This window comes from Neofelis nebulosa, chromosome X (genome assembly GCF_028018385.1).
Source record: "Neofelis nebulosa isolate mNeoNeb1 chromosome X, mNeoNeb1.pri, whole genome shotgun sequence".
In the NCBI taxonomy this organism is placed as follows: Eukaryota; Metazoa; Chordata; class Mammalia; order Carnivora; family Felidae; genus Neofelis; species Neofelis nebulosa.
This window is the reverse complement of record NC_080800.1, coordinates 36,483,932-36,509,809: the sequence shown is the minus strand read 5'-3', so window position 1 is coordinate 36,509,809 and position 25,878 is coordinate 36,483,932. Positions and strand designations below refer to the sequence as shown.

At 36.1% G+C, this 25,878-nt stretch overlaps 1 protein-coding gene across 2 annotated transcripts in view; it reads right to left on the bottom strand.

The window, feature by feature from the left end:
* USP9X (ubiquitin specific peptidase 9 X-linked) overlaps nt 1-25,878 on the bottom strand; it is a 131,894-nt gene that overhangs the window by 67,395 nt on the left and 38,621 nt on the right. The window contains exons 4-14 of one of the 2 annotated variants that reach the window (XM_058714409.1): nt 23,853-23,932; nt 22,057-22,169; nt 20,538-20,756; nt 18,245-18,360; nt 17,735-17,986; nt 17,520-17,658; nt 15,696-15,848; nt 14,417-14,521; nt 10,281-10,487; nt 8,646-8,782; nt 7,024-7,172 (exon numbers count right to left, since the gene is read on the bottom strand). In XM_058714409.1, coding sequence (XP_058570392.1) covers nt 7,024-7,172; nt 8,646-8,782; nt 10,281-10,487; nt 14,417-14,521; nt 15,696-15,848; nt 17,520-17,658; nt 17,735-17,986; nt 18,245-18,360; nt 20,538-20,756; nt 22,057-22,169; nt 23,853-23,932 — 1,670 coding nt within the window. The remainder of the gene's footprint in view (nt 1-7,023; nt 7,173-8,645; nt 8,783-10,280; nt 10,488-14,416; nt 14,522-15,695; nt 15,849-17,519; nt 17,659-17,734; nt 17,987-18,244; nt 18,361-20,537; nt 20,757-22,056; nt 22,170-23,852; nt 23,933-25,878) is intronic. The other variant, XM_058714410.1, reaches the window with a different exon arrangement.

The window sequence follows — 25,878 nt, the reverse complement described above, 5'->3', positions numbered from 1 at the left end:
TATTTAGTCATGATACATAGTCCTTGTTATATGTCACTGAATTTGATTTGCCCCCTCCCCCACCTTTTTTTTAAAAAGGATTTTTAATCTTTACTCATAAGGGATACTGGTCTGTAGTTTTCTTCTGATGTCTTTGTATTGTTTTGGTATCAGGGTAATAATGGCTTCACAGAAGGCTTTGGGAAGTGTACTTTTATTTTCTGAAAGAATTTGTGAAGGAGGAGTGGTAATCCTTCAAATGTTCAATAAAATTCACCAATGAAACCACCTGGTCCCAGAATTTCTTTGTGGTTTCTTTGTTACTCATTCAACTTTTTCACTTAAGTTTATTCAAAATTTTAACTGCTTCTCCAATGTCAGCAATTTGGTACTCTTTTTGTAAGATCAGTAGAGATGGCCTCTTACTTTTGATTTTCATAATTGAGTCTTATTTTCTTAGCCTAGCTACAGGTTTGTCAATTTTGCTGACCTTTTCAAAAAACCAACTTTCAGTTCCATTGATCTCTAAGTTTTCTCTCCCTTACCTTACTTGATTTCAACTCTAATCTTCATTATTTCCTTCCTTTGTTCTATGGGTTTAGTTTGCTCTTTCCTAGTTTCTGAAGGTTACTGATTTGGTAACTTTCTTCTTTACTATGAACACTCAGAGGTATAAATTTCCCTCTGAGCACTGACTTAGCAACTCTCCCAAAGTTACTGCATTTTGTGTTTTCCTTCATCTCAGTATATTCTCATCTCACAGGTGTCATTTCTTCTTTGACCCACTGGTTAGTCAGGAGCATATAATGGACACGAACTTGTGAAATCCCCAAATTTCCTTAATTTACAATTTAATTCAACTGTGGACAAAAATCCTACTCTGTATGGCCTAGAATATGGTGTGTCCTACAAAATATTCTATTTGTACTTGAGAAGAAAGTACATTCTGCTCTTGTTGGATGGAGTATTCCTTATATGCCTGTTAGGTATGGATTATGGGTTTATAGTGTTCAAAACTTCTACAGGCACATGAGAGATACTCCAAGTTTGGTTCCAGACCCCCAAAACAAATCAAGTATTGCAATAAAGTGAGTAAGATGAAGTCTTTGGCTTTCCAATGCATATGAAAGTTAGGTATACTTTATACTATAGTCTCTTAAGCATGAAATAGCATTATGTCTTAAAACACAACGTAAATACCTTAAAAATACTTTATTGCTAAAAAATGGTAATTAGAGTATTCAAGTCATAACCACCAATCACAGATCACCTTAACAAATACAGTAAAAGAGTTTAAAATCCTGAGAGTGACAGAGACATGAAGTGAATAAATGTTACTGGAAAAATGGCACTGAGATAGACTTGCTCGATGCAGAGTTGTCATAAACCTTCAATTTGTAAAATATGCAGTTATCTTCAAAAAGCAGTAAAACAAGGCATAACTATATTTTCCCCCCTTAGGCTTTGAATGACTGGTGTCACCTACTGTCAGTCTAATTACTTTCTTTAGTATTTCTTGCAAGGCATGTCTGCTAGCAATAAATTCTCTCACCATTTATCTGGGAATGCCTTTATTTTGTCTTCATTTTTGAAAGATAGTTTTGCTGTAGGTTAGTTGCCAGGTCCCTCCACTGCCCCTAGCACTTCATGTACATTTATCCTAATACTTTCTACTCTCCAATGTTCTACAAAACAAAGTGTTAATTTTACTTGTGTTTCCTTGTGAAGAGTTCGTTTTTCTCTTACAACTTTCAAATATTCTTACACCTATGAAATGCCTGCATCTGGGTCTAACGTTACCTTACTTGGAATTCTTTAAGCTTCTTGGATATATGGGTTAAGGTTTCTAAATCCATCTAGGAAGTCTTTGGCGATGATGTTTTCTCCTGCTCCCTTCTGCCTCCTGCATCTCCTTCCGGTACTCCCACTGCATGCATGTCGGTACTCTTGATGATGTCCAGTATTTCTATAGGATTTTCATTCCTTCTTCACTGTTTTTCAGATTTCATAATCTCTATTCATCAATCTTAAGTTCAGATGGAGTCTTCCGCAAGCTCTGTTCAGCCCCTGTTCCAAATTTTTCATTTTGGGTATTGTAGTTTTCAACTCCAGAATTTCCATTTGATTCCTACTCTTTTAAAGAAAAAATTCTATCTCGTTGACATTATTCTCAACTGTCACGATACTTTCCTTTAATTCATTAGACACAAGTTCATACAGCTCCTTGGGCATATTTGTAGTAACTGCTTTCAAGTCTTTGTCTGCAAAGTCTACCATCTGGGCCCATTTAGAGGCAGTTTCTGTGGTCTGTATATATATGGGTGACACCTTTAATTTTTTTTTTTGGTTGAAATTTGGGTATTTAAATATATTATAGCAACCTAATTTTGACACCGCCCACCAACTCCCAGGTTGGTGTTGCTTGCTTGGTTGTTTAGTGAATAGTCTGAACTCTCTGAGGTCTATCTCACCCACAGTATTTTTCCTCCTTTTACCTTTCAGCCTTGCTACATGTAAGCTGTTCCTGCTACTTACAACATAAGCCCCTTATTGGTGAAATGCTGTAATTAAGTCCTGCTTTGGCTAGATTATTACCCTTTACCAGTGGATGTGAGTGGCTTGGAGGCTAACATCCCAGTTCAAGGAGTTTGTTTATGCTCTACATTCAAAGACAAAGCTGCGATGTTTTCTTCCCGGAACTCACTCAGGAGGGTGCAGTCTTAGGCATGATGCATAGTCTTCTTGACTACAAGGAATACGTTTTATTCCTTTTACTTTCAAAAGGGATAAAATTTTACTTTTAAGCCTGGCTTCCTAAGAGTTGTCCCCAGGTAAGGGTAGCTTATTATTCACCCAGGGTTTGATCAGAAATTCAATTTAAGTACTTCAGCCAGTGGAGCTCAAAACCTTTGCTAATGGAATGGTGTGTGGACTTAAGAATGTTTTCAACTTGTCCCAGTCTTGCTCTGATTGCTTCTGAGTGGGTGCAACCTAATGCACGTGACCCCCTAGGGCTGACTACTCCCAGGAGGGCTCATCTTGTCTCTTGATCTAAAATCTGTTAAACTCTTGGTGGCTCTGCTGTTTCATTTACCAATATGAGTACACGGAGCTGCAAGCACCCTAATTGTTCTTCACCAAAATTTTAATAATGCTCTTGTCCAAATAAGGTGAATCCCTTGAAGCCTAACTGCTGAGTTCTTCATCCTCACAGCCCGTCTCTCACAAATCATGGGATGCCTGGGTGGTTCAGTCAGTTAAGCATCCGACTTCGGCTCGGGGCATGATCTCACGGTTCGTAGGTTCAAGCCCTACGTCGGGCTCTGTGCTGACAGCTCAGACAGAGCCTGGAACCTGTTTCAGATTCTGGGTCTCCTTCACTCTCTGCCCCTCCTCTGCTCATGCTCTCTTTCTCTCTCTCAAATATAAACAAACATTAAAATTTAAAAAAAAACTTTAAAATTTTCTTCAGTGAAATGGTTCTTTTGTTGAGAAGATCCACTGAACATCTTACTCCCACTATTCAAAAAATTAAATCCCTCATCCCTTGGTTTTTTATGATCATCACATGTTCCACATATATTAGTTGATACTTCCGTTTCTTTCAGCATAGACTGAAGAGTCTGTACTTCATTTAATTGGTTTAGTTACTTTTATTTATTTTGGCCTAATTTTCACCAGTAAGAGCCAACTCCTATTTTTTTTTTTTTTTGACATGTCAAGAAGATTCTTTAAGCCCTTTCTCAATTTCTGAAGTAAGATGTTGGAGGATCATATTTACTTTCCTTACACAGACTTTGGAAATAACCATTACTCTAGAGAACTATAAGCCATTCATAAAACGGATACTAAATTAATTTTTTTTAAGTCACAAAGAACCCACACAGACTTAGCCATATTTCATGACTGTTGTGAAGGAATGAGCCAGAGCTGAGAAAGTCTAGCCTAGGATTTGACCTTAACCCACAGCACTGTTGGTGAATGACACTCATGAAGAAATTGTTTATGTGGAAAAACTTTCCTAAAAATTGCCAGTACTAGATGTAAGAGGTTGGGAAGAAGTCATGGGGAAGTGGTAGTCTATAGAAAATAGAATGCAGGGGTGCGTGAGTGGCTTAGTTGTTAAGCATCTGACTCGATTTTGGCTCAGGTCATGATCTTACAGTTCATGAGTTCGAGCCCCATGGCAGACTCTTCTATCTAGAAGCCAGGGAAAAACGGTAAATAAAACTATCAATAAGCGTTCAAGTCAGTACAATGACAATCCTATCATAAGGCAAAACTTGAGTGAAAATTAAAACTGGTTTTTTACTTTGTTGTATGCATTAAAAAACTTTTAAAGGATGACTTGGTAAGCACCATTATCCGAAGGCACTACTAGTAGTAAGAACATACGAGGGGTGCCTGGGTGGCTCAGTCGGTTGGGCAGCCGACTTCAGCTCAGGTGATAATCTCACAGTTCGTGGATGGAGTCCTGCATCAGGCTCTGTGCTGACAGCCTAGAGCCTGGAGACTGTTTCAGATTCTGTGTCTCCCTCTGTCTCTGGCCCTCCCTGCCTCACACTCTCTCTCAAAAATAATTAAAAAAAAAAAAATACAGGAGTAAATACTGGAGGGAATTTTAATAAACTCATTAACTTTATCTAAATAATAATAAAACAGGAGGTAGAATCAGCTGACCTAAGTACTGTGAAAACATTTTATTCCAAAGCAAAAGACACAAGTGGACATGAAACATGAGCAGGACGACATTCTGAAACCTTGATGTATCCCACTAGATAACAGGTCTCATACCTAATGAGATCTTATATTTCTATTATACAGAGACAAAGGCTGTAATTTACTTTAGAATTTCAAATTCAGAAATTGGTGGTTGACGTTATCACAGAAGTGACTTAATGCTGCAAAAAGCTTATTGTGTAGGAGAATCTTACTAGTTGTAAAATATACTTCCCCCCACCCCCCCCACGCCATATTTAAGGATTAAGGTCTTAATCAGAGGAGTACCGTAATGAGGAAAAGTTATCAAAATTAGGAAAAAAACATAAGGTGTGTCAATGAATTTAAGGGAACATCAACAGCAACAAAAACTCAAGTGCTTAATATGTACTAGGCATTATTCCCACATAAATAACTTGCCCAAGGTCATACGCCTAGCTAGCGTAGGTCATTTTTCACAAGTAGACAATCTGACTATGAAGAGTCATACCTCTCATTTTATGGAACTACAGGCAATTTAAGGAGGGAAAGCTAAAGACTGAAAAACATTCTTTGGACAATGAAACTGAGAAGAGGCAATGACTTATACGGCACTGGACTAAAACGAAGCTGGAAACCCAAGTGAGGCTGAACTGCACATGCAACATCATCTCCTGAGTGTCCCGACAGCACTGTACTCAACTTCTGGCAATGAAATAAATTAAAACATCACATACAAATGAAGTAAGCAAAATTAGCACTGCAGCGCGGATGATTTATATGGCTCCATTTTGGGGGAAGGCCTGCAATGGCATATGTGAGGACTTTGTACCAGCAAGAAGAGAGGAGATCGTAACAAAGAATCTACATTATGCTAAACTGAGCCCAGAGGCTCCCGGTGACTGGGTGTATTACATGCAAACCTCTGGTGCTTCTCTCAGATTTTGGTTGCATTTGGTACAGAACATAAATCACATGGTCACATGTCTATACTGCACCAATTATTCTCTCATGCTTAGAAGGAACTCGGGCCTAAAACGATAAAAGATCATTGCCCGGGGCCTAACAGCCTCCTGATGCTTCGACTGCTTATCTAGCTCTACAATCTACTGCCTAGGAGGACTCAGCTGGCCCGGAGGGTGGGGTACATGAAAGAATAAACAGCCAACACAATCAGGTGGCATACCTGAAGAGCTGCTTAATTTTTCTATCATGCTTATCTGAATTTTATATGGGAATATATACCCTGTAAATGTTAAAGAAATCCTATGATTTATAAGCATCTTAGGATTTTATTCAAGAATGCCAAGAAGCCAATCTACTCTTCAAATGAGGAGTATCCGAAATATCATTTCTGGGGTGTCTAAGTAGCTCAGTCAGTTAAGCATCCAACTCGTAATTTTGGCTCAGGTCATGATCTCGTGGTTCACGGGATCAAGCCCTGGGTTGTGCTCTGCACTGACAGTGCTGATCCTGAGATTCTCAGTCTCTCCCCAACTCTCTCTCTCCGAAAAATAAACTTTTAAAAATCATTTTTAATATATACTATTGGCTTCTGCAGACTCTTATCTAGCGTAACACGTTAAATGAGTAGCATGTTCAGTAACCATTATGTTCAATTCAATCTCTAGCACTGGTAGTAGCATAAAATTTTCTATCTACGGCTATGGGAACAAAGTTTGATACGTACTAAAAACCAATCTGTACTCTAGCACAGATAGACACGGCTGCCAGAGAGGAAAAGAGTATTGAAACCGAGTTTTACATATGGCAGGAACTTAAAAACTGGCTGTTGAAACCTCAGGAAACTCTACCCTGACACGTTTAAACAAATTCACACTTTGAAAACCAACATAAACATGAAGATTCATGTAGCTTCACTTGGTTATTCTTGTGCATTTTCTAATTCACAGAGTCTGAAACACTTGTGAAATGTGGACTTAGGATTATAAAGAACTATAATATGTACAATAGACATAGACAAAACAAATTTTGTTGGGGGAAAAAAAAATAAAGATAGTGGTAGTAAGGAAACAAAGGTTGAGAATGAGATAAGTTCATTCCAAAGAAAGTAGCAACCAGTTACAGTACAGGCAGGCAGAAGTCCCAAAGAAGAAAAGTAAATCAATTTAATAAGGAGAGCTTTGCAATGCTGGGTTGGAATTTAGGGTGAATAGAAGTTGAGAGTAAAAGGGGAACATAAGCTCATAAAGAATACAGCTAATAAAACCAATTATCTTGCATCATTTAAAATACAGGTGTTGTCATCTTTTAAGGTAATTGATAGAACAAATGCCGAGAAGTTGCTGTTATTTCCCGTATTTCATGTTAGCTTATAACACATACCTCTAGCATACAGTCTCATGCTTTCCATATAAGTTGCAAGGTTTTCTGCTACCAAAGTAACTAGGGCATGATTGTGCTGAAGTTGATTGATTAAGTCATGGCGATAAAATACATGGGGACTTCGCTGAGTTTGACTGAAACGAGAAGAACTTAACAATATAATTAGGCAATTAAACTCTGTTGTAATCAAAAGAGCTTATACAATCTAAATTCTTAGCTACTAATTTAAAACCTTAAAATGGTTTCTCCATCATTACAGAATTACACTCTTGGCCATTTACTTCAATAACAAGATCAAGCAATTTAAAATAAAATATTGTTTCAAAAAGACATTTATTCTGTTATTCTCATTTACGTGGACACTATGTTAATATTCTCCCGTCTCACACCATGGGAGTCTACTTCAATGACCAATTTCCACTCCTGTCCTATAGCAGTAACAAAGCACTTGTGTCAGTTTACAGGATTATTTCCAAAATTGTAAAACGGGAACATGACCCTTGCAAGATTAGCACCACAAGATTATGCTATGGTTGGAGTGAAAAATTTGAACAAAGAAAATGCGTTCAGAAAAATCCGATTTATTAGCCATTCAAGGTACATTCTGGGTCACTTGGTTTGTAGCCATGTTTGCCCACAGGTTATCATCAACAAACAAGACATCTAGTTCCTTTCCAACCTGTTCTGCCACCTTCACTGAAACCAATAAACTCTTAGAGCCATTACTATTCTAGTGGAAATGAAGCCACTGTACCCTGGGAGAGTATGTAAAATATTCTGCAACAAATTTAATTCATTTGAGAAAGGCAAAAAGGCATTACATACAGTGGCTCCCAAATCAAAATATCTCCCTGAAAAAAATGTTAGTTACTAAGACATAAATCTGGATTTTCTCCAAGGCTTATCCTTATAGCTTTTTAAATTTCATAACTTTTTAAGCCTCCAGAAAAAAAATGAGACAAAGTTCAAACATTAAAACCAAAACATATGCGGCCTTTTCTGTCCTAGGCATAATCATAATAATCTAGAGCTAAAAAGGAGCTTGGCAATCATCTAACTTTACACATAAGAAAAACACATTTCTTTTGATTAGTAAATCTTTACAAGATAGTATGATTGGTTAGACATAAGGGCCATACCCAGGAATCCTGACCTCACTGTAAATATTCTTTGTACTGCACCTGGCTTTCATTCTCTGCATATTATTTTTAACTTTTCACATCATGTGTTCTAGCTTTTATCAACAGAAAATACTAGAAAATATGATTCCAGTAAGAACTCAGCATGTAAGATAATATAAAGACCACTATTTAAATCGAAATTTCGCTAAAATCAATAAAAAAAATACTTTAAACCAGATCTTGTCATCTTTCATGAGTAATACAGGATACTGCAGATTCTGATGCGTATCATTTAATTGTGGCTTACGTTCTCAATAAAGTCAAGGATGTGGATATGATAAATGAATTTTTGGTTCCAAATTGAAACTTCTCTCAGCCTCCTATCACCCCTCCCCACTCTAATTTTCTTTTGAAAAGTTTGCTTTTACCAAGTGACAATGTAATTTCTTTTCAATAAAATATGAAAATAAAAATACTGAAATTTTCTGTTAAAAGCCTTACCTCAAGTTTTGAGGCGCTTCACCAAACAAACTACAAATTTCTCTAATTTGTTTCAGTGCAGGAATTACCCATTTGTCATTCGTACGAAGTTCTTCTATAAAGCGATCTATCCACTGGATCTTCTGTGTGTCACGGTCCTTAAACAAACAATTTCAATGTTTTAGGTAGGTCATACTCAGAAAAACTCCAGCTTCAATTATGAAACAGGGTTTAAGATTATCCTCAGAAACACGTAATAATTGCAGTAAAGCGTTTAATAAACAAAAGCAGCATTAAGTCCATTTTTATTTCACGTTTACTACCAAAACTACAAAAAGTGAAATGCTTTAAAGGATTCTACCATAAAACAAAATTCAGCAATAACACATAACCCTGTTATTCTATATAGATTTGTTTTAGCAACAATGAAGGAAGGACACTGAAAATTTGTATTTTACCCAAAAAATGGTATGGCAACTAAGTTAAAAAATTTTTCACCAAAAATCAAACTAAGGACATAACACATATACAAAAAGATAAAGGGAGAACAGTTACAAAAGTATTATAAACTCAACTAATTACTTAAAATGATATTTTACTTCCCATACCTTATTTACTTTATTCCTTCCCCTAAATCAATAGTAATCAGAAATGCAGGTTTCTGTACCTAACAATTTTAAGTTTGATTACTTATTTGAGCACACTGAGTCTCTGTTTAATTGAAAGAATTTATATCGAAAGTTATCAGTATTGGGGCGCCTGGTGGCTCAGTCGGTTAAGCGTCCGACTTCAGCTCAGGTCACGATCTCACAGTCCGTGAGTTCGAGCCCCGCGTCGGGCTCTGGGCTGATGGCTCAGAGCCTGGAGCCTGCTTCCCCTTCTGTGTCTCCCTCTCTCTCTGCCCCGCCCCTGTTCATGCTCTGTCTCTGTCTCAAAAATAAATAAACGTTAAAAAAAAAAAAAAAAAAAAAAAAAAAAAGAAGAAAGTTATCAGTATTGAAGATACTGAATAAATATTTAATGAACTGTCACAAGCAAGTATAGTAAAAACCTGAATAGCATCTGAATCACATATACCTACTTGAACTTAATTTCTTAGCTCTCATCTAAATTTCAGTTCACTGGTGTAGCAAATAGTTTTCACAAATTGAAAATTATTCAGCAATTTCCATTTTACTGCAAGTTAACAGTTTACATGCCACAAGTCAGAATGCAGGGAAGCTGTTGTGTGATTTTCTCACAGGCAAGGCTCGAAGTGTTTTACTATTGAGGAAACTCTATTAATTGTTCTTAATTTCCCCATGAGCAAAGAAAACCCAAATTCTCTTACCTCTCAAGTCCCTCATCACCTTTAGTATTTTACGATCTATTTGAAACTTACACTTCAGCACCATGCATTTGACAATTCTACCACTATATAATCTGTTTTTTATACTGTCTTTCTCCCAAGGAGATTAAATGCTTTTCAGACGAGAAACAAAATTCTGACCTAGAGACCTGAGAAGAGGAAGGTGGACTTAGATGAAGAAAATGAGTTAATTCTTGAAGATAATTTCAAAAATAACAATGTCAAGAAAATCAGGAACTATTCTGTTCCTAAGCCATCCTGATAAGGAAGAAGGGTCAGAAAAAGTGTGCTAAGGAAGCACACCTTACCTGTGAGCAACTATAATCTAATATTTTGATGTGGGCACTGAGAGCCAGGTCCATGATGTCTACAGGTACATCATCACTATGGGCCAGATTCCACAGAAGGTTCAACACCTTATGTGCCATCACACCATCTTTATCATCTTCTGCAAGGCGTCGTATCAGCTCAAGTAGCTTTTCACGTTGCTTTTTACTTGCATTTGTCCAACTGGCCTAGAAAAAAATTTTATATGGCATGAAAACAACACATTTGCCCATCACTGATTAAATGACAGGTCATGGGATTAACTATGTTCATCAGAAAACACAGCTGAGCACAGAATTATTCTAGTGATATATGAGAAAGAAGATAGGGCAGACTTAAACATGAGGACAAAAAAAGGCTCTATTTACAGTTAAATACCTAAGACCAGGGTTTTTCAACCTTGGAATTGACATTTGAGGCTGGAGAAATCATTGTTGTGGGGGCTGCTCCATGCACAGAATGTATAGCAGCATACTTGGGCCTCTACCCAGAAGATAGTAGACACTCTTCCTCTCAGCTGTGAGAACCAGAATTATCTCCATATACTGCTGAGTATCTCTGAAGGGTGGGGTGAGGGGCAGAACTGGCCTGTTGAAAACCACTGCCGTAGATTCAGTCTGTTATTTGTGACTTTAAAATTATATTAAAAGATGGCAAACATAACCTGACATACAAAGATTTTCATAATAAATTTGAAAAGCTGGTAAGAGAGCACTGTGCATTATACATATGAAAACAAACAGCTGTAGCAAAGTCTGTTATTAACCAATGAAAACAATTTCTAACTTATGCAGAAATGATACAGCACCATTTCCATTTAGAAGATACAATGCTAATTTTAAATCTATACGATGGGGGGGAGGGGGAGGGAACCTCTGAAAATGGTATTTTTACAAATGCCCAGTTTATACAATAGGGATTGGGTGGGATGTGTATGATGGTGGCATCTAACGGGTAAAGGCCAGGGATGCAGCTAAAGAATGAGAAAAGCTCTATGCATAAAGTTGCCAATGAGTCTTTATAGGAAAATAAAGTGGAATCAACCTAAAGGCAAACAACAGAAGGATAGCTATGTAAATTATAGCAGATCCTTTCAACGGGATTATTACACATTTACAATGAGATAAATAAGGATGTCTTCGAAGACAACTTGAATGCATACTTCTAATTCCTCCTAGACACCTGGAAACTGCTAAGGATACAGGAAAAAACGGAAACATTAGATATTATAATTAAGAACATCTTATAAAGAAAGATAACTAGGCATTACATGCCTCCTGAATAAAGAGCACATGACCACCTAGGATGTATGTATTCTAGCAAAAGGAAAAAAAACGAAAAAACCCCAAGCCTCTATTTTATGCTATTGATATAAACACAACAATCAATCCAGTTTCTTCCAAGAAATAGACTGCAAGGAAAGAAAAAGATAAAGGGGGAAAGTGTAGATTCAAAGAGACTTAGAAGATGTGCACAACCAAATACAAAGTAAGAATTCTGGTTCAAACAAACTTCAAAAATAAAGATTGAGGGGCGCCTGGATCGCTCAGTCAGTTGACCATCTGACCCTTGATTTCAGCTCAGGTCATGATCTCAAGGTTTGAGAAATCGAGCCCTGCATTGGCTCTGTGCTGACAGCATAGAGCCTGCTTGGGATTCTCTCCCCACCTCTCTCTGTCACTCCCTAGTTCATGGTCGGTCACTCTCTCTCAAAATAAATAAATAAACTAAAAAAACCTCAAACTAAAACATTTAAAAACTAGACTGGGCAAATACACAAATACATAGGTACTTTCAGGCTAATTAACAAGTCTGAAATCATTTGGTTCCAGTCCAGGAAGAACTGCAAACTGACCTGGACTTCATGTTTCCTTTGAATCATCTTTTGCAGAAAGTTACAAGAGCTCAGAAAACAGTGCTTGTTATCAAACAGTAAGTGCTTAGTAAATACCTGCTAAGCCAACGGGGAAAAAGATCAAATGGAACCATGTTTAAGTTTAGCCTATTATTGTATTTAGACCATCCTCAAAAGAGGAGGGTCCAGGGGCTGTAGTAACAATTGACCTCTTTCCTTCTTCCATCATGGCCATCCTTGGTCATGCACTGTGGTATTTCAGAAGTCATCTCAAGATTAAAAATGAATGGCAATTAACTTTAGTTAATTAGTCCCATGATAATGGACTCTATTATTTCCTCAGCTGCCTTTGAAAGATATCAAACTGAATTTCCATAAGGCAATGATTTACAACTTTAATGTTGCCTAAGATACAACTGAGAATGCTGCTTAAAATACAGGCTCTCAGGGGCGCCTGGGTGGCGTAGTCGGTTAAGCATCCGACTTCAGCCAGGTCACGATCTCGCGGTCCGTGAGTTCGAGCCCCGCGTCAGGCTCTGGGCTGATGGCTCGGAGCCTGGAGCCTGTTTCCGATTCTGTGTCTCCCTCTCTCTCTGCCCCTCCCCCATTCATGCTCTGTCTCTCTCTGTCCCAAAAATAAATAAAAAACGTTGAAAAAAAAATTAAAAAAAAAAAAAAAAAATACAGGCTCTCAGGCCCCATACCTAGCAATTCAGATTTAGTCGGCTGTGAGGTAGAAACCAGTAATTCACATTTTTTTCTTCTATTGTGACACATCAAGAAAGGTAGTATAAGTATATAGCATTACTACAATACATAATGTAAAAATCTATGTAACTATTACTCAGGTCAAAAATAACACATGGCAAGCAGCACTCCAAAGGCTTGCTGGGTCTATTTCTGAAGTTTATGTTAATGAAATTGCAAACAAGATGTAGGACTTGTGTGATTTTATTCCTTTCTTCAACTTTATTAGACCTATCCATATGGTTGAATTGCTCAAATTTGCTTTTTCTCATTGTTGTGAGATCTTTCAGGATATGAACATTCCACAATTTATCCATTACAAATAATTCTGCTTGCTATTACAGATAATTCTGCTACAAATGTTAAACGTGTACCCTGGTGCACATATGCCTTTCTCTAGAAGACCTATCCAGATGTCAAACTGATGAGTCATGAGAATCTTACACTTTGAGAAATATCAATCTGGTGATTGTAACAACTTACGTACCACCAGCAATCAGAATTTATTTTATTTTATATTAATTAATTAGATACAGAGGGCACAAGTGAGCGAGGAGCAGGAAGGGAGGGAGAAAGAGAGAATCCCACAAGGGAGAGGGAGGGGGGAGAGGAGGAGAGGGAGAAAGAAAGTGGGACTCACACTCACAAACCATGAGATCATGACCTGAGTCGAAGTCAGATGCTTAACCGACTGAGCCACCCAGGCGCCCCTATGATACTTTGGTCATCTAATGCCAGTTGTTACTACAACACCCCTTATTAACATGGCCATAAGGTCACATGTTCTTAAATCCACAAATTCACCAATCATGTGGTTTTTACAAACCCAACACCTGCCTACTGTAGAGAGACCACTACCCAGTATGGCCTTAAAAGATACATGATGGTACCAATGCAGATAGCACTACAGGGGCAATTGGAATACCTTATGAGTTGTATTTGCACTTGTCTATGCATTTCACCACAGAATACCACGGTATTGGTAATCCGTGTTATTGACGCTTTGTTTTTTATTACAACTAATCATCCTTCCCTGAAGTCCTACAGTGCACTTAAACATTTTAATAGAAATTCAAACTGCTAGAGGAGAGGAATCCAAATTGACAACCTGAGTTTAAAAGATTCCTTATTTATGGGACGCCTGGGTGGCTCAGTCGGTTAAGCATCTGACATCAGCTCAGGTCATGATGTCGTGATTCACAAGTTTGAGCCCAGTGTCGGGCTCTGTGCTGACAGGTCAGGATTCTGTGTCTCCCTCCATCTGCCCCTCCCCTGCTCATGCTGTCTTTCAAAAAGACACATGAAAAAAAAAAATTTTTTTTTTAATTATTTATGAGGGCTATTAATATAAAAATGAACATTAAGTTCTTATTGGGGAAAAAATAATTACCAATTCCTTCACACCTGAAAGTGTTTAATAATTCCTACTTCGTATTTACTGGCTAAGAGCAACTCAAAGATCTAATGAATTAATTTTAACAAAAATGAAGCGGCACTACTTTACTATGCTATTACCTTAAAGCAATCAAAAAGATGATCAAGTTGTTCAGGAGAAAAATCCCATGCCAACTTTGCCAGTAGATCATGTACATTCTTCACAATGGCTTCATGCTTCCCCGCCTATTAAAAAACCAAAGAGCAAGCAGCATATTAGAATCTGGACAGCAGAGAAGTTGTATATACGGACAGCTATTATTGACAAACTATTCCCATCATCTTCACCTAAGTGTGTACCATGAGAAAACTCGTAACATTTTAAATGTTTTAGAATTGCCCTCTAAAACCGGACTTAATTCCTTGATATAACACGGCTAATGTATACTTTGGGAATTCATGTGAGCCTTCATTAAAGTTTATTGAATTTAACGTGCCAATTTTAACATTGCAAGTAGAACAAGGTACACCAATGATCTTGTTTCAAAACTGGAAACTTAAGCATTCAAAGGAAAACAAAGCTTTTTTGGTTTCTACAGACTCAAAAAACAAAGCTTTGTAATGTAAAACTCAACAATACTTCTTAAGTGATCCAAGATCACTTAAGATAATCAAATCACCTAGTTTCTGGCTCTGAAACCAAAAAAGTGACTTATCCTTCAGAAAAGCTATAAATCCTTTAGATTATTATAGGTCTTTATAAATAGTGATTTAACTCTCCTATTGAAGTTTTCTTTGCATTAAAAGTTTATGAAAAAGCAATTACAGATATCTTATATTCTTGCAAGAGACATCCCTTATATTAATTTACTGTTTGACTCTTATTTAAAACCACCTACAATATGTGATGTAATATCATATAAATAAAAGAAATAATGGGGTGCCTGGGTGGCTCAGTCTTGGTTAAGCATTTGACTCTTGATTTTGGCTCAGGTCATGATCTCACGGTTCATGAGTTCAGACCGCACACTGGACTCCGTGCTGACAGTGTGGAGCCTGCTTGGGATTCCTGTCTCCCTCTCTCTCTGTCCCTCCCCGCTAATGTTCTCTCCGTCTCTCTCAAAAATATGTATTAAAAAAAAGAAAAGAAAGGGGGAAAAAATACTTCAAAAATTTGTAGTAAATACTAAACAAAACCACGTACAAACTGCCAACCTTTGCCAAACATACAGTAAATGATGAATATATTTAAAATATCGTTGACTAGTTAGATTCTTGACAGGCTTTCTATAAATGATGAACATTTAAACGCACTACAAATCAAACAAAGTAAGCCTTCATATCTCATTTTAGAACGACTACTATTAGTTTTTAGTAGCTCTTTTTAGAATCCGAATAGCCACCATCTGAAATTCCTTACCTGTGCTGCCCAGATATTATCAAGGTCTTGTAAAGTCAGAGCTTTTTCTTTGATGACAAAACGAAGAATCTTCTCTAGCTTTTCTACATACTGTGGTTGATGCAGACTGTCTCGCAATACTATAGATAAGATATTGTTCTGCTGTATCCATTCCTAAATATAATTCAAAAACTTGTTTGAAAGAAATTGAAACACAGAAGCTTTTAAAATGTACGAAATATTGTTCATACTTTTAAACAGTAGTAGGGACTAAAAAATACAAAATAAATACACTAGTGCAATAGGTTTATGTGTTTTAACTCAAAACTATGAAAAACAGTAATTCCATGAAACTGAATTTTGCACAGAAATGTTTCCACCAATCAGAAAAGAGTGAAATCATTAAAGAGATTCTACTTCAGCATTTATGCAGAGAAGTATTATTTTAGTGCAGCAAACACCAAGGTTTAGGTAATGAGAAGGGACCCATTTTAGGATCTTTGGACTCCTTACATCAGTTTTGTTTGGGTGAAAATATGCCCTTTTATTTCTTGCTCTTATTTATTAACCAATTATGCTATTATTGCTTATCCATTAGCTCTTTAATCTTCTGAACCATCCTAATGAGGGATATATTACCCTATTACAGAAGAGTAAACAGGCTCAGAAGTGTTAGAACTGGAATCTAAATCAAGGTTGCATGCTTCCCAAGTCTGTGTTTCTATAACACTATGCTATGTTGCTGACTGGCATTTATTTAATACCTATACGAATAGAAGAAAACTCCCTCAGTATACAAATAGGTACTAGCTCATACTGTGAAATTTCACAGTATTCAACCTAGTGAGAATAAGAAGTATTTAGCCCCAAAATGTGCTACAGAAAGAGTTCTAGGTGGTAAAGGTCCATTTTTATTTCTAATCTGTTGCAGGTATGTCTGTGAAAATAAATATGCAGCAACTTCAAATTGCTACAACAGTTTCTGAACACTTGATGCCATTTTCTGTACTCATCCAGGACTGGCAACAGTTCAAGAACCAGAACCAGACCTCAGACTACACTCTGAGAAGCATGGTGTTCAACCTGCCAACAAGGCAGACAGACAAATCACATACACAAAATCAGATGTCTAACACCTGCCCCCAAACACAGAGCCAATGTTTACGAATCCTCCACATCTTTTATCACATTCTATTTATTGTCTCCCCTATTAAACTGAGGCCACCATGAGGGTAAGGACAGTTCTTTTACAGATTTACTGCACCAGACAGTATGCACTGAAGTTATTCAACCAATGTTTCCTAAATGGCATACTTACATGTTTTAAAACTACAAAATACTGAAGTATCTATGGTAAATAGTCTCTTAAACTTTCAATGCTAAAACAATATAAATAGAAGTGCTTAAATTCTTACTTAGCACGATAAAACATCAATTCGTGTATATCTTATTCCAGTGATTATATTTCCAATATTAAAATCTGTAAGTGGAATTGGTCAAATGAACAACAGGCCACTTCATGCATCAGGTACCAGATACTACCCGCTCTAATCCCAACATCACCATTATCTGTTCCATTTCAACCAACCCCCCCCCAGACAAGCTAATTAATTCAGAATACCTACATTCAGCAATAAGTTTATCAAAGATGTGCTAAGCTACCTAGATCACTACCAAATAAATTGTTTATTACAAAAAGTTCTGAGGATTAAGAGTCCTAAATCAATCTGAACACCTGCCAGTTCTAAGGTTTCTTTAAAATGTTATTGCTAACGTTAAGTAAAGCTATTCTAATTTTTGTTTGGGGCAGATTCTTATCCATGGAAGAAGAATCAAAGGACTTACTGCCATTCGTTCAGCCGTGAGCCATTCTTCCTCCTCAGGGTTACCATGTCGATGAGTATAGTAGGATACACTAGATATCACCTTATTAACTTCATTCAGTGCATTCATCTTTCCGTTGAAAGAAGAAATTTGCAGTAATCTAGAAAAGAATTTCAGTGTTAAATAAGATTCTAAACATCCACATAATCGTTTATTTCAAGAGGTAAACATCTTACCTAAGTATCATTTTTAACCTAAATATTTCTAAATTTTTTACAGTTTCTTCTTGTCCTGGGACTCTTGAAGCTAAATTCTTCAAAGATTTAATAATCATGGAAAGAGCGTCATTTTTGGCTTCATTTTTTGCTTCTTTTTTCAGTTCTTCATCAGTTAAGTTTTCTAAAAAATGTGGGACCATTTCTATTACTGGAAGAAAGTACTTTTTCACTGTATGAAGAGTGAGAAACTCATAGCATTGCCCAAATGGTCTGAAAGAACAAAAACAAACACACACGCTTAATACTTTCTTACAATTAACTAGGACTGAACTCAGATTTATTTATACTTATACTCAGATTTATATTTATACTTTATACTTAATTTATACTTATTAATTTATACTTGGATTAAAAAATCCAAGTTATCAGGTGAAGAGGAAACCATACTTGCAAAAAGAAAAGTTTTATCAAGCAATTAAATAGGAATTCCTATAATACACTGAAGATTCATTTAAAAATGTAACTTACTTAATAAGGGCTGCAATTATTTGAACATTTAATGCTGATCCATTAATAAAACGATCATGCAAAATCTGGAACCCATTTAAAGTGCCGAATTTGTTGAGAAGATCCACCAGCCAACCCTGCAATACAGTTAATGAAAAAGGTTAACGTCCTGCTTTCAGGGAAGAAAAGGACCATCTGAAATAATTTCTTGATTGAAAAATACTAGAAACAGGAAACTCAAATTATGTAATATCATCTGTGAAATAAAACAAAATAGTACATATTATTCATAGTAATCCTCTCTGTGAGAAAGAAGCATGAATGGCAGTACAAGTGAAATCACTAGGTCACAGTTGTGTGTTCGTACCAATTATCGCTGAACAGGAACGAGAAGCCATGTTTCTATTTCAGAGACCTCATTATATGAGAATACCTTATTACCTGAAAAATTTTAAACTTAAGAGGATAAAAAAAAATTTTTAAATAAGAAAAAAGGTATCTGATGACATAAGACAATATTTGAATTCATTTTTTATTGTAGTTATGAATAATTAAAAATTCCCTATAAATACAATAATCTTAAAGCCTGAGAATGAACTATTAAATACAAACCCCTGGTATTGTATCTGTTGCTCCTAACTAGAACATGCTGGTTGATGCTTTTGCTGGCTCATGTGAATGCCCCAATTCTCACCTTAGAGATAACCAGGATGTAACAGTATGGATTGTCTTTCAACCTCTTCACTAGGGGATAGCAATACTCAAAAGTACAATGCAGCTGGGATAGCCAATGGTTTGTGGAGTTAAAAGCATGCCTGATATGTAAAACTTAAAGGTAATTACTGAGTCTTAAGCAAAAATAATTTCTATAGCTACTTAAAAAACAAAAACATAAAAACCATGTCCAGGACAAAGGGAAAACAGAAATATAAGGTAATTGCTCTAAAGAGACAATATGGTACCTAAAGGTAGTTTTGATAGGATTTTAAGTCTACATCAATTAAATTCTCTACAAAATTAACCACCATTTCTCTATGTAAGTTTTCATTATAGTATTTTCCTGCCTTGTTATTAGGTCTTAAAAAGCTAATTCCAATACAATTAAAAATCTGAGCATTTTAATCCACCAGTCCCTTTTGGCATTCAGCAATTCTAGGAAAGTACATACTCATTCTGTATTATATATAAATATATATATACACACACACACATATAATAGCATATGCATGCACACAGTAAAATAATCAGTCTAAAGCTAATCCTAGGTTTTCAGCTATACTGTATGTTTAAGCAATTAGGAACATTCTGTTATTAGCAATACTCAAACAGGGCTAGGTTTCAAAGAAAGACATAAAAAGATCTTCAACCAGAAGCCATCTTAAATCAAGTTGTTTCCTGGGAGTCTGTAAAGATGATCATTGACCTACAGAGCAAAAATTAAAGAAAGAAATACAGATATATTTTGGAGACTGTCATTGTTTGGTCATTAATTTGATTCACCAAAACAAAAAAAAGGCACGAAGTGGAAACAATATGAATCTTGGGAAATATAAAAAAAATCCCAGCTCTAAGTTTAACACATTTTGAGGATTTCCACTTTTAAATGAATAAACCAAGAATTTTATGTATAAATTCAAATTTTCCATGCTGGGTTTTCCTTTTTGTAAGGCCCACAATATTAAAGTTTCCCTAAATTCTAATATTTAAAAACTATGTATTGTTATATAGTATTTATTAAAAGATGTACAGTTAGGGATGTAGTTTTTTTATTTTGCATACTCTATGCAAATATAGAAAATTTACATTTGAGAAATTTTACGATGATGTATATGTATGACATGTTCTAAGTTTTACTATTTTGCTTTCATTTATAATTTCTTTCATTTTACTTTTGTGACACATTACTAGACATAGGATATACTTGGTCTTGAAGTCAAAACATTAGAATGTCTACAGTGATCATGGCCTTGGTCAAAGAAGTCATCTCATCTATTCTACTCTTATTTATGAGGACAATTAAGGCCTGTTTCACATTAACCCAATTTATGACTATTCCCCAAAAGGCTGGCAGAAGTCAATGGGGACTAACTATGTGGAGAGGGCTAAAACAAACAAAACCATAATCCCAAACAATTTTGTCACTCATAATTCAATAAAGCTGCAGGGTGGTTGGTTAGAATCCAAACTACAAAATAATGCGGAATCCCTTTAATAGTAACATGAAATTACGCTTCTTCACATTAACAGGTGGTTCAGATCTTTGACAGCTATGAGACAGAGCAAAACTATTAATTATGAAAATAAACCAACACACTTTTGGTGATCGAGGGTCTGGAGAACGAGCGAAGAGTTCATCTTCAGGCAACTGAACACTTGAAGAAACGGATTCACACGGACGTGTACCATTGTAGATATGGAATTTGCAATGAGGATTTAAGGCCATGGAGAGAAGTTCTAGAAGTGGAAACCAGTCTTGGGATAACTTGGCCACACATAGCTCCACCAGGCGATGCGTATTGTTGATAATACACCTCTGTTATATAAGGGGAAAAGGTGATTTAGAAGATCAGATCATTGCAACTCCAAATAGAAACATCCTCCCATCTTAATTATATTTTAATTACCATCTCTCCATTTTTCTATCGTGATCACTTAAACTGTTTAATATTGGGATCAAACAGATATATTTAAAAAAAGAATTAACATTTACTATCCTTTATATAGTACCTACTTGAAAAAAGCCATTTGTAATGGCTTACAAAATGAAGTAGGCAATGCCCTATGTCTATGATGTCCATAGACAAGATGCAAGTTACCTTTTTTTTTTGTCTTTGCAATTTATACACTAGAGGCAGCAATTCTAACATCTACGCAATACAGTAAGTATCCAAGATGGAGTAGATTTGCTATCTAAGCCTCAAGGCAAAAGTCTAATAGCACTTCCTAAGTTTCCATTTCTTTACTTACAAAGTTACATGTTGGATTAGAAGATTTTGCGATTTTTGTGCTATGGTTACATTCGAAAAATAGTTCACAGAGCACAAAAATATCTGCTTCACAGCTTATGACATTTCCACAGTATGAATATGGAACAGAAACTTGAAGTAATCATGAATGGCATTTCATCAATCGAAGATGCACTTTTTTTAACTTTTTCTTAAAATCTCTGGAATTTGATTATATCTTATAATCAATGCATACTAGTTTCTTAGACTGACGGTATAGAGAAAACTTGCACCTGCTTCTTCTGGTCACTTGGGCATACCATGAACCAGAGACCACTTTATCTATTTGAGGATTTTTTTTTGTTTCACAGCCGTAATCTGAATTTAGACTACAAAACTCTGAATACTGGCCTGTGGTTTAAATTTTCAGGTGATTTTTAACTCCTCTAAGATGCCACGGTTGAGACATACAGGTTTTTTTGCATCCCTTTCTGTGTGGTAACTTTATTTCTCTGCTTTGACCTTTATGTCCCAGATACTAGACTCCCTAATCTTAGTTGTTTTTCTTCCTTAGTGGTACATACAATGAGTACATGGTACATCTCAAAACTGATGAACGTGGTCATAAGGCACTTGAGAACCCAGAAGACAGATTATTAAACCAAAGGTCTCTAAATCTCACACCCCTAAAATGATCATGCTTTCTTCTATAGAAATTATAACTTATAAGAAGTATTTTTAAAGTTTCTCAGTTTTAGACACTTGAATTTAATTCAATTAATGAATCAAATATATAACCAAATATGTATTTCACATACATAGGAGAAAACACTCAACATAGGCATGACTGTGGAAATCTGATTTTTTAAAGTCACATGCAAGACTCACATGAATTTCAAACTTCCAGCCACTCACTGCCTCATCTGTAAGGATTTTAGTGAATGATATTGTTAGCCCATCTCTGAAAAATCGTTGACATGCTTCACTTTTAACATCAAGGCCTAAGGGAAGAAAAATAAATGTAAACAAAGTATTTTTCTGATTGTCTCACAATGCCCGATTACATGATAAAAAGTAATAAATAAACTACTCACTGATAGGTAAGAAATTCAGACTAGCTTTGGAAAAAACATTATCGTAAGAGGTCAAAAAGACAAATACACCAGAAGTATTATCAAAGTTCCTATGTGTCAAGAAGGTAACAGATTCAGAAACCAAAGTAATTAATGAATTTCAAAATTATTTAACTGTATAGAAGTACATGAAATCAAGTAATAGGTGAATTGAAAACATTTCAAATTATGACACTAGACCTTAACCACACAAAGATTATCAGTGCCACTGAGAAGGAACCTAAATGCTTCAGAGCATTTTACTCCCTGAAAATAAAATTTAAAACTTAAAAAATGAGGTTTCACAACTATTTTTAAAATCTTATTTTGGTTGTAAACGATCCGTTAGACATCAGTATCTTCATACTATTCTACATAAGTGTTTGATTAAATAAGATGAATTGTTTTTGTCTCCCTCTCTTTCACTGTCCCAGCATTTATGCTTCTTTGTATTTTTGCTTAATTTCATCTGATTTCAGAAAGGCAACAGAGCTGAATGCTCCGCCCTGCCAAACACAGAGAAAATCTTTAACTCTTGATAACACAATGAAAAGTGATTCAATCTGTATATAAAATGTTCTCTGATTTTGACTGCAGAAAAGAGAACATTTAAACTCAGTACTGTATTTAAAAATCTGAACCTTGCCTAAAATAAACCATGGTCCCATGGGGGGTGGGGGGAGAGGGTTCTATGTCCAGTGAATCTCAAGGAATATTAAATGAGATACCATTATGTGTTCTTACCTGTCACTGTACAGTCAGGACCTAGAACATGCCTATTACAAATGTCTTCAAAAATTTCCTCAATAAATGTGTAAATGAACAGAAGAAATTTGGGTAGTAGAAAATATAGTATGGAAATGTTTCTTCATAATTAGATTATTTTTCAAGATTAAAAAGATGTGGAGAGACATTCTTTAAATGAAGGAAGGAAACTATTTTAAGACAAAAAAAATATTACCCTTGCCATGGAGACAAACAAGCATATTAATTTTTATAATGATCAACTTCAATTGTGATAAATGCTTATGGATAGTTAGAACACATCCAGGGCTACTCTATTTCAAAAACTAAAATGTCATTTATTTGAATATCCAATGCCTTAAAATTAAAAGAATGTTATAGTCCTTTGCTAAGAGAATTCAACTACACCTAGAGCAGACCAAAGCCACTAGAAAAACGATCAATTCAGGCACTGAGGTTTCACTTCTAGACGACAAGGTAAAAACACCAGACCAGAAAGTTTCAAGCCTTTTTTAGAGAAAAATCAAATCTTTTTAGTGTATTAAGAAAAATAATAAACATGTAAGCTGAACAGTTTTGTTTAAAAATGAATATACACCAATTTTATGTGTAACTTCAGCTAGTTAATGAACACCCCTGAAGGCTGACCAAAGGACCTGAACCCTTGTTCTAGGTATGTATCATAAGCCACAGCAAGAAAACTTAGATGTTCTAGTCTAGGAATACCCAGTTAAATGTTCATAAGAGAGGAAAACAAGTGTTTGGGGATAAAGTGAAAGTGAACCTAGTAACATACATTATGAAAAGCATAAGAACGTCTAAACTTACCTTTTTTACTAAGATCAATAGCAGCTTCTAAAAGCACTTCTAATTCCCCTTTCGGCAAAACTGGAACCACCCATCGAGGCCTAAGGATTTTAATAATATAAAAAGATGTTTATTGGCTGCACTCTAAAAGAGGCACTATAAATGAGTTACTAATTATAATTATTCACCTCACCACGAAAAAATTCAATATTAACTCTAAAAAACATTACAATTTTAAAACAAGGCTGGCAGAGTATCTGCTTTGTGAAACTAAGCTCCATCTGTTGTCCCTACAATTTTTTAAAGAACTGCCAAACAAAAGATAGCAAGGGGGGGGGAGAGGAAACTATTTTTTTAATTTTTTGAGAGAGAGAGAGAGAGACCGCGAGAGCAGGGGAGGGCCAGATACAGAATCTGAAGCAGGGTCTAGGCTCTGAGCTGTCAGCACAGAGTCCAACACAGGGGTCGAACTCACAAACCGAACTGTTCAGTCACGACCTGAGCCACCCATGTGCCCCAAAAGAAAATTATTTTAGTAACAAAGAATATAAAACTACCATAACAACCAAGTATCAATTAAATGGATACTTATTGTTTGAGTTCATAAGAAAGAGCTCTTTCAGAATTATGATGAACCTCTTAGTTGTCTTCAATTTCTTCACAAATCACAAAGAAGAAAAATTTAGGTGGAAAATGAGGGTTTTCTGCCTCAATTCACATAATTCATCAATTTATCCTGAAGGTTAAGTAGGATGTGGGTCTCCAGGCCTCTCTGTCTCCATAGGTACCCTCCTCCCTCCAACAAGGATGCAGCATACACCCAGGTGGTGCTTTCTGTGGTCCCAGTGGCAGCCCAACCATCTGCGAGTCCATCCTTTTCCTACCCCTTCTTCCTCATCCTTCTCACTGCTCCAAAAACCCTTGATTTGGGGGGGGGGGGGGGGGGGGGGAGTGCTCCATGACTAATATATGCAAACTTTTGTCTTCAAGCCTGCATAACAAGTACCCTTTAATAACAATCACCAGACAAAGATCAAAACGCAACAATAAAACCTTTTGCTAGGTCTCTGCTATAGAGAAAGAATAACCAGGGACAAAACAAATAACTTTATACAATTTCAATGTATATATTGTGTATATATTGTATACTACCAGAATCACAGCTAATGTGTTCTTTCAAATATACTTATTAAATACAATGAGTTAAAAAATATATTAATAGAAAATTTTTCAAGATAAATGAAGTGAGAAAAGCAAGACAAAATGATCTGGTAAGAAATCTCACATTTGTAGAAAAATCAATACAAATCATAGTAAACACAAAGATAATCTGAAGAGTCTACTCCTTATTGTTAGTAATTACGATTTTTTAAAATGCTTATTTATTTTTGAGAGAAAGACAAAGAGTGAGAGTGGAGAAGAAGCAGAGAGGGAGAGGAAGACAGAGAATCTGAAGCAGGCTCCGTGCTGTCAGCGCAAAGCCTGCCTGACGCGGAGCTCAAACCCACAAACTGTAAAATTATGACCTGGGCCAAAGTGGATGCTCAACCGACTGAAGCACCCCTCAGGCACCCCTATTGTTAGTAATTTTTTCTTGAGACGTGTATACAGAAGAAGGAAATTATAGAGAACTTTATCAACACTGTATTTCCACGTATAACAATGCATACTTCTATTACTTATGTAATCAAGATGTGGGGGGGAAAAAAGGGGGGGGTTCTATTTCCCCTGCTATTACATATATTAAGTATTAACGGATTTTTAGAAAGTCAAAGAATAAAGAAAATTTAGTAATGCAAATGCTTATAAGTCTTGTGTATTTTCCTTACTTTCCTTTTTAGGAGTTAAAGGGATGTGTCACACCTCCCTAGTACTCACTTGTTGACCCCACAGCCTGGTGAAGACCACAGCCATATGTGGTTCCCCCCAACACACTCTTCCCTCATCTTTTTTTTTTTTTTTTTTCATGTTTATTTGGGGGGGGGGGGGGGGGAGGAACAGAGGGCGACACAGAATCCAAAGCAGGATCCAGGCTCTGAGCTGTCAG